Here is a 20,722-nt window from a genome sequence, read left to right on the forward strand (position 1 = left end):
GCAGGACAAAACACCATCCCTGACATCTATTTGCCCCAATCCTTAAATAGCCTTCTCAAGGATTGAACTCACAATCGTGGGCTCAGCAGGTCAATGCTCAAACCACTGAGCTATCCTTCCCCCCAGCATAACCAATCACCACCCTTATTCTACAGCTAGTTTGCATGTAACAATTTTACTGATTACAAAAAGTAAACTACATAGATGGTGGATTATTTAGTCCAACTGCCTCATCTGTGTGATAACAGGGGCTTTTCGATATTATTTTTACAGAGTTATTTAAATCAGTGACAAACAGTGTTTAAAACAAGTATGAGAATTTTTTTTAATTTAATATGTACATAATTATCAAAGGTTTTAGAACTAGTCTCTAAAATTTTAAGGAAAGTGTCACAAAGACATTTTGTAACAGAGAGAGAAAGCCGTTCTAGTCTATATACTATCAAAACAAAAAAAGCAGTAAAGTAGCACTTTAAAAGACTAACAAAAGACTTGGCCGAAAAAAAAAAGCATCTGCTTTCAGGATTTGATCTGAATTTCAGATTTAAGGTGTTGGTTGTAGGTTTTTCAAGTTCCTGTTCTGTGTAGCGACTTAAAGATAAAATCATTGATTCTCCCTTTACCCTGCACCTTGTGTTGTTTACATACGTGCAAAGTCAATGCAGAGTGGATACCAGGCTGATCTGGTTGTAGCTGACATACAAGTTGTGCCCACTTTGCAGCGCTGTAAAGTGAGAACACAAGGGGCAAGGCAAAGGAGAGCCAGGCCTGTAAAGTTTAATAAATCCTAAATACTTTCACCATGGTTTTGTGAACCACTCTCTTACTGCACCACACAATCGCCGCAATGCAGATCGCTTTGGTCTACGCTTCTCATACAATTCAGCATCTGCCGGCAGCAACTCCTCACGGTTGGCAATCTTGGTTATTATCACAGCCATTTCTCTCACTTCATACAGTGATTTTATGCGTTCCTGGTACCCAGGTTTTGCTTCCTGTTCTTCTGACATGATCAGCAGATCAACGTGTTCTGGAGTGGACAGCGGGTTGGGTTTCAAGGCAATTTCCTGCAGGCGCTGGAGGCTGCGAGATGATCTCTCAATAAGCTCTAGGACAATCTCTTCCACCTCAGCATATTCCTCAAAAAGCTGCTCAAATAACTTCTCAGTTGTCATCACCTCACCAGACGCCTTCTCGTACTTTTGCTTCAGTTGTGCATAGGTCTGTTTCTCTTTTACCACTATGTAATCCCACCGGTACTTCTGATTGAAGTGAACATTCCACTGACATTTCCCTGGGCAAACAGTGCAAACTCCAGACTCGTCCATAGCACAACACCGATACTTGTCCTTATCGTCAGCATAAGCGCAGGGGTAGTGGCATGTGAAATGACATTGCTGGCAGTTTGTTAAATAGCCTTTAGGAGCCTCTTGTTTCACTGGCACTGTTTTTTCTACCTCATACTCAAAATCTTTATTAGCTTCCATCTCACCCCTGTGCTGCTCCAGAGTATTCACGGTCTTCGTCAGTTCTTCTAACTTCACCAGACCAGCTTTGATTTGTGGCTGCAGGCCTTGCACAGCTGCCTCCAGCGCCCTCCGCTCGCTGAGAACTTCCTTTGTCAGTGTTAAGCTCTTTGTTTTTAAATTCCCCAGAGACTTAAAAAATGTCTCCATGCTCATAATTCCCATCCTCCAGAACATGGCATCAAAATTAAAACTGCCCTTGTCAGCGCCAGCGTTGCTGGCAAACAGTGCAGAATTATTGAATTTGAAATGAATGGGTGTGCCCTGAGCATCTTTGGAACACGGCACATCAGACTCTTGAATGGCCTGTAGAACAGGGGGGGTCTGACCATCAGCGAAGGTGATCAGGATTTGCATATTGTCTTTTATATCCTTGCCAAAAATGGAGAGCACCGAGTCGAACACGTATCTCTGGGCATGTGTCAGGCGAGCTAGTGAGGCCTGAACAATGATACAGACGGCGTCTATCTGATCAATGGCCCCTGGAGTGGTGAAAAACTCTTGAATTTGTCTTGTTATTTCTTTGTCATGATCTATTCCTCTGGTGTCACCAAATCCCGGGGTGTCTATTATAGTCAGGGAGTAGGGGACTTGGAAGCCTTCTTTCCAGTTGATCTGATAGGCTGTCACTTCAGATGTTTGACTCTGGGCTTGGCTTCTGTTTGTAATTTCATGGATGAGTTTGAACCTGAATCCGTCTTCCCACTGCACGCCCAGGATGTAGTTGATCATCCCATTGATGAGGGTGGTTTTCCCTGACCCAGTTGCTCCCACCACCATAATGACTTTGTTAGGGGTCATTAGGTTCTCTTCTCCCAGACTGTTCTTCATGTAAAGTGCAGTAGGACCCAATGGTGTTTTGCCTACCGGAAGGGTGTAAACTGCTGGGGGCCCTGCTGTTATCAGAGCCCCTTGGTTCACAAAATGTTGTGCTGTTGCCTGTGACTTAGTTGGTGGTGTTGGAGGTTGTTTGTCTCTTGTCACAGGGCCTTTCTTAAGGGAATGGTGTTGCTGCTTCTTCAATTCCTTCCTCTGTAGCGCTGAAATCAGTGTCTCCTCGCTTGGGGCACTCACAGCCCCATCCACACACACAGCCGACACCCGGAATCTGTAGGGTGTCCCAGGCCTTAGCCTGTTAATGGTACAGACCTCAGTTCTCTCCCCTGTCCTTTGTTCCAGCCAGTCATCCTTCCCCTTACACCTTCTATGATCAGCCTGCTCTTTATATTCCACCTTATACTCCTTTATAACAACTCCATCTCCAGTAATATTCGGCCTGTCCCAAGTCAGGGCAATGGCAGTTGATTCTACAGCATCTATTACTGGCTTCCCAGGGGGGCTGGTAGGCAGAGTGCTCAGAGGATCACTCACGTTGCTGCTCTCACTCAGGCCTGGTTTGCTCACTGCAGCGTATCAGAACTGGTACTTGGTGTTTGGACATAGCCCTGTTACTGCGAGCGTCTCTTGTGTGTTATTTACATCCACGGCCATCCAGTTCTCCTGCCCGACAATTCTGTACTCTGCCCGGTAGCCGGATATCTCACCTCTGCCATAGGTGGCTGGTCTCAGCGTGAGCTGCACATGGTCATGTCTGATTCCTTCACACAGGGGAGGCAGAGGCGTCGCTGGGGGCTGGAAGTTGGTGCTGATCAGGTCTCCATCCTCATACAGGTAAATGGAAGCACCGGGATGGGCCTTGTCTGGAACAGAGGCCACAACGAACCGGGTCTTCTCGTTAGCTTTGTTGACACGGACGAACTTTGAAAGGGCCTTTGCAGAGATTCGAGCTTTTTTACATATTTCTCTTTCCTCAAACCACACTTTGGAGTTTGGTTTCTGACGGACACGACTGGCTGAGGCAGGATCATGAGTTTCCTTTCCAGACTGGGTCTGAAGCCGTTGTTTTAACTCAGCTAAATACGGCTCCTCTTCATGCAGGGAGGTGAACGTAAAGGAGACGACAAAGTCAAGCTGAGGGTCAAGTATTATTTGATCTAGTTCACTCTCAGAGGACACCACTTTGACATTGCTCAGAGCACCAAGGTAGGAATTCACATAATTCATCTCTCGCTCCTTTGTGTCCAGAAATTCACTGAGTCGCTGGGTGTCAGATGGTGACTGGTTCTCATGTGACAGAATGTCCACCAGGGCCCCTTCCTTTCTTCCCCCTCCACGGATAGAGGGTAGGAGCTCTGCTAGCTGTTGCTGGAAGGTCTGTTTATGCTGCTTACACAGCTCTTGGAACTGCTGGATTTTCCTCTGGATTTCAGGGAAGATTGTGGCTATCTGATTCTTTACCATGTCGTTACAACGCACGTCGAGTTCTGTCAATTGCTCCAGGGTGGTCTGAACACCAATGAGCCATTTTGTGCTGATCTCATGCACCAGCCGAGCAGCTCGGGAATCCAGCTTGGCCAGTGGGTACAGCCAGACTCTCACTGGGACGGCCTTTTCCCCGTTGTCACCCAGCAGTGCTGGGAGGCTGCAATATATTTTCATGGCATCTTGGTAAGTGGTTGGATTATTCTCAAGAGCAAAATCACCATAAAACCTACAACTGAGATGATTAGCTAGTGCTTTTTCATTTTCATCCATTTTGAGAGCTCCTTCCCCTTCGATGGAGACCTGAGGTATCTTTTTAATTACCACCTGGAGTTTTCCCTGTATCTCTTGTGTGTTCTGAGATGAAGAAACTTCCTGATCAAAGACAAAGAAAGCCTGAGCCCCGTACAGCACGGCTGTGACCACGTGGGTGGCCGTGCCTTGGTCGAACACATCAGGGTAAGAGATATTGTGGCGCCCTAAATGGCTCATAGTGAGCTGCTTAAACTCTGTTGTAGTTGAGTACTGCAAAGAAACACGGTATTGATGTTTTGATGTCTTGTTATCACTTAAATATTCTGCAGAGCCGCTCACTTCAACCAGACCAGACAGGAAACTGGCCTTCAGCCCTGCTGTGACGCTGAGGGCAGAGGTCTTGTCTTCAATGGTGTCAGATGCAATAATCTGAAATTTGGTCTTGGACTGGGGTTTTGTGTCTACATGATTTCGAAGTGTCTCCAGATCCCATAACGTGATGCCTAGAGCAGAACAGTAACAGAGAGGTCGCCGTGTTAATCTGCATTCTAACAAAACACAAAAGCAGTCCTGTAGCATTTCAAAGACTAACAAAATGATCTATTAGGTAATGAGCTTCCATGGGGCAGACCCACTTCTTCAGATCAACAGCATTTTCCGTAAAGACTGACAGTTATATAGCACAGAGGTTGAAAAAAAAATTGAAATAAAAACTGACAAATCAGACACCTGGAACTGAAGGGGTTGGGGTAGGGGCAGAGATACGAAGTGTCTTGCCTGAGATCACTACGAATACCAAAGGAAGGGAAACAGGCCTTGTAACGAGTGAGGTAATTGCTGTCTCTATTGAGACCAAGTGTTGAGTATGAACCCCAGTTCACACATCTCCCTTTGGAGTCTGCTGCTGTAGTCTCTTTGGAGACACGGGTAAACGGCAGCAGGAGTAACAACCCTTCCTCTGCTGTAACACAGGACGCGCTCTCCAGTTAGAATAAGAGCGAAATGATCCTGAACCGGTGACACGTGTCACTTCTTGTGTCTGTGCGTGAGATGAAAATGGGCTGCGGCGTGTACAAGCGGAACACGGACACACGAAGCCCGACCCTGCCACAGGAGGATGACAATGACATTTCTACGCTAGCCTGTGGCGCTGCTCTCTGCCGCGGATGGCGAGAGTGTTACACCTACGTGTGTAAGCAGGGGAATGGGCCTGCTGCTGAGGGGAACTTTCCTGGCGTCTGCACTACCCCAGGAAATGGGCTAGTGGTAGGATCTGAGTCCCCACTCCCACTTCCTCCCAGACCTCCAGGGCTCCCCTTCTGCTGTCCTGTGCAGCAGAGTCCGTGTAACCCCACCACCTGGCCGCTGCCTCTGGTACCTTCTGCTCTCCCCAGCTGCTCCGTGCACCCAGCTTGCTCCAGCTCCACTCTGCTGTGCTGCCATCAGCTCCTGGGCTGCTACCGTGGCCTCTCTGGCTCTGGAGCTGCCACCCGACTCCCACCGTGGCTCCAGGCTGGATCTCTGGCTCTGTCTCAGGATCTGTCCTCTGTGCTGGACTCAGGGGCTCTGGCTGCAGCTTCCCACCCAGCAAAGCTCTGCTTCTGGGCTGTGCCTCTGGCTCTGTCTGGTGCCCAGCTCAGCGCAGGCACATGCCGTCTCTTTAGCTCTGCCCCACTCAATCTGACCCAGGCAAGTCCAGTTCTAGAGGACAGGACTCCCCTGGCTCCCTCGTTAGCCTGCTTGTCCTCTCATTCAGACTGACCTGGGGCATTGACGTCTTCCCATTGTTGTTGGGCATTGTCAGTCTCAGGGTCCTGATTTCTCATGGCCCCTCCCCTTTCTTTTGGTACTGGGGCTAGCCAGGCTAAAAACCCCAAAGCACTGAGTACAGGTACGGGGCTAACAAGCACTTACACATGTGCTTCTCACCCCGGGGGTCCCAAGGGAAGTAACGCCTGGCGCTAGCTGCTTCTCCAGTGCAATATCTACACACATCAGGTTTTTAAAAGAAAGCTGGATGTGGAAGAAAGCGAAGGTGGCAGAGCCAAGCAGACACAGGCAAGGCCGTAACTGAGGTTTCCAGGCAGTCTTAATTCAGCTGCCCTGTGTTTATGCACCCTGACATGCACTTTAATGACCTGGTCCACAGTAAACCTTCAATTTAATAGCCTAATCATAGAACACTAGGACTGGAAGGGACCTCGAGAGGCCATTGAGTCCAGCCCCCTGCCCTCATGGCAGCACCAAGCACTTTCTAGACCATCCCTGAAAGCCACCTATCTAACCTCTTCTTAAATAGCTCCAGTGATGGAGATTCTACCACCTCCCTTGGCAATTCGTTCCAGTGTTTGATCACCCTGACAGTTAGGAACTTTTTCCTAATGTCCGACCTAAACCTCCCCTGCTGCAATTTCAGTCCATTGCCTCTTGTTCTATCCTCAGAGGCCAAGAAGAACAAGTTCTCTCCTTCCTCCTTATGACTCCCTTTTAGATACCTGAAAACCGCTATCATGTCTCCCCTCAATCTTCTCTTTTCCAAACTAAACAAGCCCAATTCTTTCAGCCTTTCTTCATAGGTCACATTCTCTAGGCCTTTAATCATTCTTGCCGCTCTCTTCTGGACCCTCTCTAGTTTCTCCACATCTTTTTTGAACTGCGGTGCCCAGAACTGGACACAATACTCCAGCTGAGGCCTAACCAGCGCAGAGTAGAGCGGGAGAACGACTTCTCGTGTCTTGTTCACAACACACCTGTTAATGTGGGGAGGGGTGTCCGTCAAACCTGAAAATCTGTTAATTATGAGGGTTTATGGGCCCCCCCCCGCCAAGCTGCCCCAGCCCCAGCCCCAGCCCCGCCTCCCCCAAAAGAAATGCCACTGAACCGCTCACACTGGAGGAGCCACTGGAGCCACCAGGTCCGCAACGTGCTCCTCCCCAGCAGTGGTGGGGCAGGGAGGCAAGTGCCATCTGCCCACGTATGCACCCCACCTGTGGTGGGAGGAGCGCATGGCGCCTCCGACAGTGGGCCAAGCCATGGTGAGTGTCCAGCGACTGGAAGCGGTGGGTCTGGTCAGTCGCCTGACCTTTTCTTGGGGGGTGCGGTGGGATTTAGTATTTTACGGGCACCGATGCAGCGGACTTGGGGAACAACACGCGGGGAGGCTGGGGGATGTCCCACCTTCCTGAATTCCGCTAAATTGGGGTCTGTAAAATCGGGGATTGACCGTACCTCCCGTTCAGTGCACAGCTGGAATGGTTCTCATGGGGATTATGGTAGCAATATTTCCTCGTGCACTGAATACGTGGCCCCAGGTTTTATTCGTGGCGCACTGCTCAAGCCCTGCACTGAGTACGGAACTGTGGTTTGCCTCCTGGGTGCCCATCGCCATCGCAGGCTGGGAGCAGCGTGCCCCAGCCCCTTTTTGCGGCAGAGTACGGGTTGTTATAGGCCTATGGCTAAGCCTGCTGATCTCCCTTGGGATGGTGTGGCCTAAGCACAACACAGTAGGGGCAGGAGCAGAAGTGGGGTCCTGGCTGCTAGGAGGGTAAAAAATCGCCCGGCAATGGAAAGTAGCTTCACCCTGGCTACTCTCCTGAGCATGCTCTGCTCTTGCTCCCCCAGCGCCTGCTGGAGTCGCTGGGAGGGTTCCTGCATGAAGCTGACGTAAGGGAAAGGACTCTGGCACGACGGTCTCTCCACAGCACTTCACGTGAGCTTAGCCAGGCAGCTGGACAGGACACCCTGAGCAGAAATTGCCTCCCGGGAAAGGGAAACCAGATTTGCATGGACGTTCCAAGGGGAGCCCCTCTCGTGACACCTGGTATGCGCAGCAGAGCCCATGCTGTGTGCGCCTAAGAGAGGCCTTTGTTCTCTGGCTGGGCTGGTTCTGGGCACCAGGTGAAACCTGGTAGTGAGGGAATGGCCCTAAGTCTCCAGCCCGACTCTCGGGTCCCTGTGCAGCGGGAGCCTCGCACAGACTGGCTGCCGTTCCCGGGAGAGGGGGGCGCTGGGTGTTTGTCCAGCCACGGTCGTGGCTCCTCGGGGGACGGGGGGACTGGAGAAGAGCGAGGAAGGAAGTGGCAGCCTGGCCCCAGCATCCAGCCCAGGTGGGTTTAGTGAACCCAAGTTCCGGGGCTGGGGAAGGGGAGGAAGAGCGACAGCCTGGGAGATACCAATGGAGCTGATGGTCCCTTCTGGCCCCAACGTCTCTGAGTCTGTGCAACAAGTCAGATTCTTGTTCGTTCCAGCTGCACCCCCAAGACACCTGTAATCTCCCACAATGAGCCTCCTCATGCGCAGAGCGGCTGTCGTGGGGCTGGAGCTGGGGTGGCCTGAGGATAGATGGGGGAGGGGCACTTGGAGTAACCCAGCCAGGTTATCACTGGGGGCAAAGAGAGTTTAAAAGTTCCCAGAGGACAGGCCCGTCACGGCGATTAGACACGGCCCCAGGCTCCGGGTGTCCCTGACCCTCGGGCTGCCGGAAGCTGGGGCTGACAGGAGTGAATGCGTCTCTCGGGAACCGACCTGTCTGGTCACCCTGCGAGGCGCCGGCACCGACGACTGTGGGCAGACAGGACACGGCTGGGTGCAGCAATGCGCTGACCCGGCGTGGCCGGGCTGATGTTCTTAGATCACTAATGCAGCGAGGGGTGTTCGGAGTCTCTCGGGAGCTGTGGGTGGGTGAGGATATTGGGGGGCAGCCCCCCCTCCAAGGAAGGATCAGGAGAAAGTAAACCTTCCCTACCGGGCAGGGGGAGGTTCATTTAACCAGGAACAGGGACGTTTCACTGCTACGTGCCCAGTGCCCAAGGTGGGGGCGTGACAAACCCCACCGGGCACAGCTCACCCACAGCAATGAACAAGGAGCAACACCAATGCCCCCCGCTGTCGCAAAGGGCTGCGCATTTAACTCTGTGTCGGGGGCACCAGCCGGTCAATCGCAATTGACCTGCTGCCCCTGCCAGCTGATTGTGATTTCTGGCACTGAAAGTCCCCCATGCAGGGGGGGCACTCAGGTGGGCCCCATCTGCCCTGGCCCCTGCCCTGCACCTCCCCCAGCAGCAGCTGGCTGCTGGCGCCTCTCCATGGCCCAGCCTGCGGGGGTGGAGGAGGTGAGGCAGCTCCAGGCACTTGCCCCAGCCTCAGCACTGTCCCTGCAGCTCCCATGGGCTGGGGCTCGCCCGTGGGGACCAGCAGCTCGGAAGCTCACGCTCCAGCACATCTGTTAGTCCATCAGGCGCCACAGGGCTTCTCGTCGTTCTCCCAGACACAGACTAGCTGGGCTAGTTACGCTCACCTCCCAGAGCCTGTGCTCCCCTTTCCTGCACCCCTCTCTCTGCCCCAGCTGAGCCTGGAGCCCCAACCCCCCCAGGCCAAACCCCCCTGCCCCAGCTGAGCCTGGAGCCCCACCCCCCACGGGCCAAACCCCCCTGCCCCAGCTGAGACTGGAGCCCCCCCGCCCCACGGGCCAAACCCCCCTGCCCCAGCTGAGTCTGGAGCCCCCCCGCCCCACGGGCCAAACCCCCCTGCCCCAGCTGAGTCTGGAGCCCCACCCCCCCGGGCCAAACCCCCCTGCCCCAGCTGAGTCTGGAGCCCCCCCGCCCCACGGGCCAAACCCCTCTGCCCCAGCTGAGCCTGGAGCCCCACCCCCCCCGGGCCAAACCCCCCTGCCCCAGCTGAACCTGGAGCCCCACCCCCCATGGGCCAAACCCCCCTGCCCCAGCTGAACCTGGAGCCCCACCCCCCATGGGCCAAACCCCTCGGCCCCAGCTGAGCCTGGAGCCCCACCCCCCATGGGCCAAACCCCCCTGCCCCAGCTGAGTCTGGAGCCCCACCCCCCATGGGCCAAACCCCTCGGCCCCAGTTGAGCCTGGAGCCCCACCCCCCATGGGCCAAACCCCCCTGCCCCAGCCCAGAGTCTGCACCCAGCCCCCCTCCCCGGCCTGGTACAAGTGGGTGATGGGGAGGAGCGAGGGATGTAGGGAGAGGGGAGTGAGTGGGGTGGGGCCGAGGGAGGGGCAGGGCCTCTGGGAATGGACGGGCTAGATCCTGGGTCAATGTTAAATTCAAAAAACCAACCCAAATGGTCAAGAGCACTGATTTCGATGGCACCTTGTGTAACCCACACACCCCCCGGGCATGTGTCACTGTCCCATGGCGTGGCACGTGGACCGTGTGTGTGTGTCCTCTGCAGCCTTAGCTGAGTGGCCATTGGCTCTCAGCTGAAAGCTGTAGTGGTCCCCGGTTGGAGGCTGTCTGCCGGCGGTGACAAGGAGGGCTTATCTGGCGTTCCAGCTGGCTCTCTGAAGCGCAGGACGCCCCTTCCTGGGCGAGGGCGAGGGCGTAACCCCTGCACCGCCTGCAAGTGGGTCACTGTCTCGCTCATGGGGTGGCACTTAGACTGTTTACAGAGGAAGCTGGACTCTGCTCTACAGCCATTGCTGAGCCCCAGCTGCCTTGTAGCTCAGCGCTCTAGCAGATCCTGCCCTACGCTCCAGCGGTCCCAGATTTGAGTCCACCTCTTGCTGGTTCCACGTGCCCTGACCTGCAAGGGGTGGGGCGTGTTTTGTGAGGCATTACATGAAGTCACGGCCATCTGTACATCAAGCCACAACTGCAGGTTGCGTCTGTCCCAGTCAGGGCCTGCCTGTCTGTGGTACGGACTGAGAGCTGCGTGTGGATTACCTCTGACCAGTGTGGGTACGTGTGCGGTGGGAGGGAGGCGTGAACCACGCAGAAGCAAAGAAGGGAAGAACCACTGACCCAGAAGGAATGGCGGCATGTCCCCAGCCCATGCACGAACCTCCTGCCCCAGCCGTTACTGCAGACTCTGACACTGGGGGAGTGGGTAAGGCAGTTCCCAAAGCACCCGTAACCAGGCCACTTGCAGCCAGCTGCCTCAGTCCCAGGGATAAAGGGTATCACAGAATCATGGGGCTGGAAGGGACCTCAGGAGGTCATCTAGTCCAGCCTCCCGCCCAAAGCAGGATCAACCCTCAGTAAGTCATCCCAGCCAGGACCTTGTCCTGCTGGGACTTAGAAACCTCCAGGGATGGAGAAGCCACCACCTCTCTAGGCAACGCATTCCAGTGCTTCACCACCTGCCTGGGGCAGGAGTTTTTCCTAATATCCAACCTACACCTCTCCCTCTGTAACTTCCACCCATTGCCCCTTGTTCTGCCATCAGTCGCCCCGAGAACAGTTTCTCACCCTCCTCTCTAGAGCTCCCCTTCAGGAAGTTGAAGGCTGCTATTAAATCACCTCTAAGTCTTCTCTTCTGTAATTTAAACAAGCCCAAATCCCTCAGCCTCTCCTCATAGGTCTTGTGCTCCAGCCCCTTAATCATTTTTGTTGTCCTCCGCTGAACCTGCTCCAGCAAATCCACATCCTTTTTATACTGGAGGGCCCAAAACTGGACACAATATTCCAGATGTGGCCTCACCAGTGCCGAATAGAGGGGAACAACCCCTTCTCTAACTCTGCTTGAAATGCTCCCCCTAATGCACCCTAGTATGCCATTAGCCCTCTTGGGTAGGAGCGTGGCCCTTTCCGCCTCTCGCTGCTGAGCTCAGGGGCACAGCTGGGGCTTACCTGGGATAAGGGAGTCCTTGCGGCAGTCGTACAGCATCCCTAGCTGGAAGGGGCGGCCCAGAGCCGGTATCTCAATGGTGTCACCTGACATGGCCAACGTGCAAATGCTTTCCTCTGCGTCAGTCTGCAAGAAAGAACTCGCGTTACACTGACATCCTCCAGGGCCGAGTCAAATGCTGCTCCCTGGCTGCAGGCGTCGCACCTCTGCAACCAGCTGCGTTTGGCTCATCACATCGGCAGGGTGAGTTTGTGAGCGTGGGTCCGTGTCACTCCCGACACCTGGTCGGGCTTCGTACCATGGGCGCCGAAGGTGATTCCCAGCAGTAACCGGCCCTGGCGGAAGCCTGGCCAAAGGGCAACACTGCTGATGTTACTGGTGTGCCTGTGGGCGCTCAGGGATCTTGCTGCCCTGCGTGAGCGCTGAGCGCTGGGCAGTGGCTCAGGGACATGCGGCGTGGAACCCTTGCTGGGGAGCATGTCTGGGAAGGACAGCTGGGCGAAGGGTGCGTGATAAAGTGAGCCGTGCACATCTGTGCGACAGGCTGTTTTCTGGCTGCTGAGTAGCTCATGTAGGGTGTGGAAACCCAGCCTAGTCCTGGCTATTTGTAACCTAGGCAGCCAGGTAAGGCCTTTGCTCTGGGGGAACCCAACAAAAGAGAGGGTGGAGACTGGCTGTTTCTGAATTAGACCTGGGCAGTTGGGGGTGGGGTTAGTATGGAACGAGGAAAGGAACAAAGGAGGCAGGATCCCAGTCCCCCAGTATGGAATGAACTGACGACGACTGCTTCCTGGGCTGACAAGTCCACACCACCCGGTGTCCCCGTTGCCTACTAACCCGTCTGTTCTCCCTGCTGAGTGAGAGTCAGTCCTGGCTGCGGACGGGGGGCATTGCTCGGGGACCCCCCAAACCCCATTATATCTGGTGGCAGCAGTGGGATGCACTGCACCCTGTGGATGGGCATTTGGCAGTAAGTGACTGGGGTGCAGGAGGAAGGATGGCTAATGAGGTCCAGGCATGCTGAAGGGCAGTAAGTCATGGTTCCCAGATGTGGTCTAGAGCTGAACCCAAGAGAATGTGGCTGTGGTCCTCAAGAGGGGCTGTCACACCAAGTGAGGGGTTACTCCTGGAGTCTGTTGCAATCAGCCCCAGAAGGTGGGGGGGTGGGCACAGACTAGCCCCTGGGATGTGTGACCTACAAGGAGGCTGGCACGCTGAGGAGACCTCCATGAACAGCCGCAATGGCGAACCATCATCTCCTTAAAATGGACATTGTCCAGTTGTGCAGGGAGATTGGCTCGCCAGCGGCAAACCCACCAACACTAGCTCATTGCCCAGCTAGAGGAGAACGGGGCCAGGCCCCACGGGGAGCCACCAGGCAGGCTCTGGGGAGACTCCAGCCCCTGCCCAGCTGAGGCCCAGGAAGGGGCTGGGAGCAGCCAGATGAACCCCGGAGCAGCTGGAATCCACCCAGCCGGTCGCAGCTCCTCCCCACTGAGCACCTCCCCTGTGGAGTTAAAGCTCTGGAAGTTGAGCTCAGGCTGAGGGAATTGCAGGAGCACCGAGAAAAGGAGAACGGCCGTCAGCGGGGAGGCGGAGCGAGCGCAGCTGCACGAGCGTGCGGTGGCAGAACTGCGGGCTAAAGAAGCCCCTGCAGTGGTGAGTCGAGATGAGGGCGGAGGCCCCAGGCTGCTCGGCGCTTTGGGGTGAACACCCTGGTCCTGTTCAAGGGGGGGGACGTCATAGGTGCTTTCCTCACCTCCTTTGAGAAGGCCTGTGTCCTGCACGAGGTCGCTCCCCCAGACGGGCCACCACATCTCAATCCTTGCCTGGATCCCAAAGCACGAGAGATGCACAGCCAGATGGACGGGTTACAAGCAGGGGAGTCTGAGCTCTGCAAGGGGCTGTGCTACCCAAGGGGGGCCCTGAAGGGTATTGGACAAGGTCCCAGAGTGCACAGAAAGCCCCTGAGGAGACGTACCAGGAGCTGGAGCAGCAGCGGGCGCAGTACGCCTGCAAGTGGGCAGATGGGTCAGGGCCCGGGCTAGAGAGGAAGCGGTTGGTCTGCTGGTGCTGGAGAAGCTGTATGAGCTCTGCCTGAGCGACCTGAGACGGTGGCTGGTGGACCAGAAGCCGATGGGCCCATAAAGCGCCGGGCAGCTGGCTGATGAGTTTACAGACGGCCGTTCCAGGGGTGATGGAGAAAGCCAGAAGGACCGGGGCACAGCAGTGCAGAAGAGAGGTCACCCTGGGGCTCCCTGGCAGGGGTACTCTGGTAAACCCCTTGTATCCCTGAGGGAGCCGGCCAACACCAGGGCAGGCCAGCCAGCCTGAGGGACCCAGCAAGACCTGGTCTGTTATCACTGTGGGCAACGCGTCCTGGGGAGAAACACATCCTGGTGGCGATAGACTTTTGCAGCTCGCCACCCAGAAGCAGTGGCCCTGACTTCTGTTGAGGCTGGCAGTGTGGCAGATGTGTGGCTGTCCATTTCCAGCAGGGTGGGGTTCCCCAGGGAGGCCCTTACGGATCAGGGGTCCAACGCTTGTGGGACAAGTGGGGGGTCTGGCACACCTGGGCCACAGCCGACCACCCGCAGACCAATGGGCTGGGGGAGCAGTTAAATGGGACCCTGAAGCAGATTTTGAGAACCTTTATGAACCAGCCCCCGCAAGACTTGCAGAGTGTCGGAGGGGCAGCCATGTTAGTCGATCTGTAGCAGCAACGAAGGGCCCTGTGGCACCTTATAGACTAACAGAAAAGTTGAGCATGAGCTTCCGTGAGCACAGACTCACTTCAGCAGATGGTGCGCGCTGAAGGAGGCTCTGCTCAGGGCCCCAGTGCTGGCAAATCCAGACTTCGACAAGCCCTTCCTGGGGCGTGTGACTGGGCTGTGTTCCTGCCGCCCTGCTCCCAGCCTGGATCTGCTCCGCAGGCTGCAGCTCTGGCTCTCGCTGGCTGGCCGGGCTCTGCTCTCTCCTTAGCTCAGTCCCACAGTCTGAGCCAGGCAATCCTGTCCCCAGCCTCCCAGCTCCCCCGTTAGCCTACCCGGCCTCTAGTGCTCCCCCTCTCCCTTGCTCCTGGGGACTGGCCCCCCCACTGCATATTAGTGCGGGTCCAACAGCCTCATCTCGGCTTCTCTTCCCCGGTCGCAGCGCTGGCCCCGGGGTCGATGCTTGTGAGCTTACGGGAGCAGCAGGTCTGCCCCAGGGATTTGCTCCAGGGAGAGAGGGACTGTTAGACTCTGCAGTGGTGCAGAGGGGCACCATGGGCCCCCGGGGGGGCTTTGCGAGGGGGAAGGGCAGGGCCTAGGGCATTCAGCCTTCAGCACTGCCTGGACAGTGGTGCTGGGCGCACCCCCTCCATCACAGCCACAGCCGTTCAAGGGGCCAGGATCTCCTGCCACAGCCACTGCAGAGCTCAGGGCCCCTTTGAAACACCAAGCCTGGGGGCAACTGTCCCCTTTCCCGCCCCCGCTGTGGGGCCTGAGACTCTGCAATGTACTCCAGAGCCCTGGGGTCTGTTCACCTGCCAGAGTGTCACACGAAGGTGGGGTTCCCTGTCGATCTGCCACACACGTCATGAGCTCTCCCCCATCAAACAGCCGGCAGGGCGAGCCCCCGGGAGCCTGCAGCAGGTAGCAGCTCTCCGAGTCCTTTGCTAGTCGTTTGTGTTGTTGTCATGGATGGTGGGTGGGTGTGGCAGGGGGGATAATAGGTAAGGAAGCTCTGTCCCCCCGGGCAGAGCACCCCCTGTTCGTCTGCTCCCAGCCCTGTTCTCCCCCTACCCCTTCCTGCAGGCGCCCACAATGTGGCAGCTGCAGCCTAGGGAGTCTAGTGAGATTCTAAATAAGCTCTAGGGAGAGACAGAGAGTAAAACTCTGCAAACGCCTACGCTGCCCATGAGCATTTCACCCTGAGTACTGCGAAGCCTTTACAGGTCACAAACACACCTGCAGCAACGGGAGAGAGCCACCGACGGAAAATACCACACCTGCAAATTTCACTGGGCACCCGATTGTCTGACCCTCCTGTACCTACACCCGGGGCTGACCTACAGCCAGAGCACTCGGAATACGCCGAGTTCCTGTTTGCAGTATCGTTCTGGAAGGGGCACCTTCTGCAGCGTGATGCTAACGATGCTAAATGCATGGAGGAGCTCTCCAGCGGCCATGAGATTATGAGCTCAGTTCAATCAGTGGTCTAAAGAACCACCTTTGGGGTGATTCCAGCTCTCCTGACAATTGGTATCAGCTGGTTCTTATGCAGGCAGAGAGAGAGAGAGAGAGAGAGAGAGAAATCTGCTAGTCAAGTACTTGTTCTTACTGTAACCCAGGACCATTTCCACAGACAGATTTTCAACTATGTACATTTCTAGTCAGACATTAAAGCCAAGTTTGGGCAACAAGCAGATAATACCTCTGTGCCTGGAGAAAAATGCACGCTCCTCCTGCAGCCTCGGATGCTCCTTCCAGCTGTTGTGCCCTCTCCTGCCAGCTCCTGGGGCTCGGACCAAACTGGTCCCAATTTATAGGGCTGCTGCTGTTGTGTATCTGATTCAAAGTGAAACCAAAACTCAGTGCTGGCAGAAAGACAAAGAACAAAACAATGATGTCAGTTTTGTTACTGGACTAAGTAATTTGTGTGAGGAAATAGGTAGAGTTGGGGGAAGTTTTGAGCTGATTAGCAAGTGACTTTAATCTGGAAAACAATCCCAGAGGTGCTTCACGAATACTAGGGAACCTGGCAGCTCTCAGCCTGTCACTGTGTCGGAAATGGAGCAGTGAGCGAACCGGGGAGCTGCAGTGCTGGTCCATCTCTCCCACCAGCACTGCAGTGGAGATGATTGGCCCTTTCCCCAAGTGTGAGACACCTGACAGGTTCTCTCTTCCCCCATGTACTGAAATCCAACCAATGCGCTGGGTCTGGCACTGGCTACGGAGAACATGTGACAGTTTGAGGTACCACCGTTTTCAGCTCCTGTTGCCAGCAACCTTGCTCAGCAGCCTGTCTCTGCCCGTGGGCAGCCCCTCCCGGTTCATAGGAAGGTGCACAAACCTCCCTCGCAAGGGGCAGATGTGGGACAATTCCTCCTCCCTGCTCCCATCACTGGTGCCGATACATCTCATCCTGGGCTCTAGGAATTCTGTTTATGCCCTGAAGCACCAGGCTTAATCCACTGCCCCAAATTCATCACCATTAATAAAAACAACTCTCGATGTCTTGAGTCTCTCTCTTCACAGGAGTATAACAGAGGGATAGCCAGGTTAGTCTGTATTCTAGCAAAACAAAAGAGCAGCCCAGTAGCCCTTTAAAGACTAACAAAATAATTTATTAGGTGATGAGCTTTTGTGGGACAGACCCACTTCTGCATCCCACAGCCAGACCAGAACAGACTCGATATTTAAAGCACAGAGGTCCAAAAATTGTTATCAAGGTTGACAGATCAGAACAAGTGTTATCAAGGTAGGTGTTGGAAACAAATTCTGGACACAGATCCTGAAATCTACGATCTCATGGTCGCTGCAGCCCAGGTTCCCCCCCACTTCTATTTCTTCTACTAGTTCTTCCCTGTTTGTGAGCAGCAGGTCAAGTTGCGCACGGCCCCTGGTCAGCTCCTTCAGCACTTGTACCAAGAAGTTATCCCCAACATTCTCCAGAAACTTCCTGGATTGTCTGTGTGCTGCTGTATTGGTCTCCCAACAAATGTCCGGATGATTAAAGTCTCCCATGAGAACCAGGGCCTGTGATTTGGAAGCTTCACTAAGCTGCCTGAAGAAAACCTCATCTATCTCCTCTCCCTGATCTGGAGGTCTGTAAGAGACACCAACTACAACATCACCTCTGGCACTTCCACCTCTAAGCTTAACCCAAAGGTTAACGTCAGGGAGGATATTGCCGATGGCTTGTAATCCATCTTCATGTGGAATATTGGTGTTCCTGGGCTTGGCCATGGGGCATTCTGTCGGCGCAGTGCTCCAGGGTTGGGGGCACTCATGCTCTGGGGCTGGAGGTGCCCAGGGAACCTGGGGCTGGCGACGGGGGCAGAGTTTCTTGTTCCAGCTAGGGAGAAGTGGTGGGGGCAGCCAGAAGGGCCAGGCCAGGCAGCAGTGGAGCCATGGCTCCCAAGCCCGTAGTTCAGCCGCTGCCCATGGACATAGGTACCTTAGTGTCTACCTGCCCATTGCCCCACCTCTCTGGCTCCCTACGGCTGTAGGACCCAGCATGAGGGCGAGGCTGTAATGAGCACTTCCTTTGGTGGGGCACAAATTGAAGTGCAAACACATGCACAGCTGGGTCGACGCACGGTGACCACGTTGGCCTAACTCTAGTGCAGACCCAGCCTCGGTCAGAGGCCGCCCCAGGTGTGTGAGTCGGGGGGGAGGACATTGAATGTTGAGAACACTTTCTGTTTCTCAGAAATCACAAGAACAAGCTCCGTGCCAAGGATGCCGTCAGTAAATATTGCCAGGCTGGTTTTCTGCTCCTCGTCCTGTAACCCTTTCAATACCACCACCACTTCTGCAGCTTGCGCTGAGTGTGGCCTCTCCGGTCCCTTCAGTTCCTGGTTGGTATTTACCTTCACTGCTCCAAATCTCGTTTTAGCTTTCCCAGTGCTGAAAAAACTAGACCCATTTACAAACCAGACCTGGGCATTTTCCTCCTGAGCCTTCTGTAAGGTAACTCCTGATTTCACTGGCCGGTCCCCCTGCTTGTACCCTGGCAGGGGACAGTCATGTTCCTGACCTGGCACTACAAGGCCATGTGGCACAGGGGACAGGACCTTTTCCTGTTCTACAGTTACCCCTCGGTTTACAAGAGCCAGAGTCCATCATGCCAGCCTAGGGTTAGAGACCTGCCCTTCTTGGACCGCTCCTGAGATGCTGCATTGCAGTGGGGAATGTGTGTGCTGTATGGTGATTCTGGACCCACCAATGATACACTCCCGATGCTGCCAGGCCCACACAAAGGCCAAGCTCTCTCTCGCACAGAGGGGTGAAGTTCTGTTCCGTGTAATTCAGTGTTCTGGACCCATCGGCCACAACCTGTCGTTTCCCTGGGCTTTGCTTCTGTAGCAGCGCTGCTCCCAGCACTGGGTCAGTGCTGGCCAATCGCAGGATGAATGGCTCTCCCAGCTTTGGATACGCTGGGGCTGGGGCCTGGGCCAGATCCTGTCTCAGGGTCAGTAAGGCCTTGGCTTGATCAGGGCCCCACTCCCATTGCCGCCCTTTCCTCAGGAGAAGACACAGCGGGCGACTCTTGTCAGTGCACATTTCAGTAAAATCCCTCCAGAAGTTCATGGTCCCCAGCAGGGCTCTTAAGGAGGCCACATCGCTGGGGGCAGGAAACTTTCCAATCAGTTCCACCATTGTGCATCTGGGGCTCGTCCCTCTTTTCCCAGTGCGACCCCTAAAGACTTTACCTCCTGCTGCACCACCTGTGCCTTGGCTCTGCTAACCTGGAATCCAGAGTCTGGGGTGATCTGTAACACACTCTCCGTTACCCTCCCACCTGCCTCCTCATTGTCCCCTTGCACCAGGATATCACCAACACAAGAAATGACCTTCTGGTCTGTAGGGGTCGGTTTTTCCCACAGCTTCACTACACGAGAGCGACACGTTGCAGGGGGGTTGTGAAAACCCTGCGGGACTCTTGTGAAACAGAACTGCTGGCCCCATAAGTGAACCCCAATTTGTACCAAGCTGCGGGGTGCCAGGGAAGGGCGCAGAAGGCATTCGCTAAGTCTGTGACTGAGAACCACTGTGCTCCTGCTGCTACTGCAGCAACTACCTCTGGGTCCTTAGCCACGCCGGGAGCAGTGGCCGGGGTTACTGCATTCAGTGCTCTGAAATCCACTGTCAGTCGCCAGGTTTTCCCATCCCCCTTCAGTACAGGCCAAACTGGGGCATTATTAGTGCTGGCCACTCGTACAGTAACACCTGCTCTAACACACTTTCAGTGGTGGATTTTAGCCCTTCATCTGCCTCCTGGGGATACTCGGACTGATGCTGGGGGGGCAGGGGGGGCGGGGTCAGGCCCCTGAATTAAAACCTGAGCAGCAATTTTTCCACATTCCAATTTATTCTTGGCCCACACACCAGGAAGCTTCTCCACCCGGGTCCCTTTCCTCTGTTTGCCGCCTTCTGGGCCCTTTACAGCCGCACTTCTGTGTATGGCATTAATGCGGGGGCGAGGGGGGTGTTTCTTCTGGCTTTTCACTGCTTCCCCACAGGAGCCCACTGGCTAAATCCACTGTCAGTCTCCCCTGACTAAGGTGAGGCGTTCCCAGGGTTCCCCCCGCCTTGTTCTCACGAGCAGTTTGATCCTGTTTCTGAGCACAGGGTTTGATCCACGACTCCTGATTCCCCACACGGGTCAGGATCGCTCTTGGGACGTGTGCTTAGTTGTGTCCCCGGTATGTGATACCAGCTGTGCTGAATTTCCTGTCTCTACAGCATTCCTGGAGAGCCATTTCTCTCCCAGCACACAGACTGATGCTCCAGTGTCCATTAGCACAGTGGGGCGTGTTTGTTCCCCCTCTCCCCATTACTGCCCCTACAGTGGGAAGCCCCCATTTGTCATACTGCAGTTTAGCCACTACCTTAGGGGGAGTCCGGGGAGGCGGGCACCCCTATTGGAGTCGCACTGATGGCTCCGGGTCTATTATGGGAGTTACAGGAGCCTCAGTCGTTTCACTTTGCGTCTCTAACTGGGCAGCCCTCTGCAGTAACTCACTTGTGGGCTTCCCATCCCACCTCTCCTTTGGCTCCCCAGCCATCATGAGTTTCCTCCAGACTTGTGCTCTCAGAGCATCTCTTGTGCCTTCAGGGCATCAGCCTCTGTTCTGCATCCCACACCCACTCCTTCCTCTCGCTCCTCTGTTGCTCACTGCACTGCTCTGTCCTCTCCCTCTACCAGGCCCCTGTGCACCAGACCCCTTATCTCCTGGCTCCCCTGGAAGGTCTGGGGGCCCATTGTTGGCAAAAGTTACTGCCTGTACAGGCTCCATTCTCCTGTCCTTATTTCCTTTTCC

General features: G+C 55.0%; 2 protein-coding genes across 2 annotated transcripts; both read right to left on the minus strand.

The window, feature by feature from the left end:
- Positions 1-614: 614 nt before the first annotated feature.
- LOC142008356 (uncharacterized) lies at positions 615-2,357 on the minus strand. Its single transcript, XM_074985536.1, has one exon. It carries the CDS (start codon positions 2,355-2,357, stop codon positions 798-800), a length of 1,560 nt encoding a protein of 519 aa, XP_074841637.1. The 3' UTR covers positions 615-797.
- Positions 2,358-2,939: 582 nt separating this feature from the next.
- Positions 2,940-20,467, minus strand: LOC142008357 (stonustoxin subunit alpha-like). Its single transcript, XM_074985537.1, has 7 exons — positions 20,425-20,467; positions 19,112-19,290; positions 13,673-13,809; positions 13,187-13,299; positions 11,973-12,037; positions 11,694-11,817; positions 2,940-4,606 (listed from the first exon to the last, which is right to left on the minus strand). Exons 1-7 carry the CDS (start codon positions 20,465-20,467, stop codon positions 2,940-2,942), a joined length of 2,328 nt encoding a protein of 775 aa, XP_074841638.1.
- Positions 20,468-20,722: the final 255 nt, after the last annotated feature.

This window comes from Carettochelys insculpta, chromosome 2 (assembly GCF_033958435.1).
Source record: "Carettochelys insculpta isolate YL-2023 chromosome 2, ASM3395843v1, whole genome shotgun sequence".
Lineage (NCBI taxonomy): Eukaryota > Metazoa > Chordata > Testudines > Carettochelyidae > Carettochelys > Carettochelys insculpta.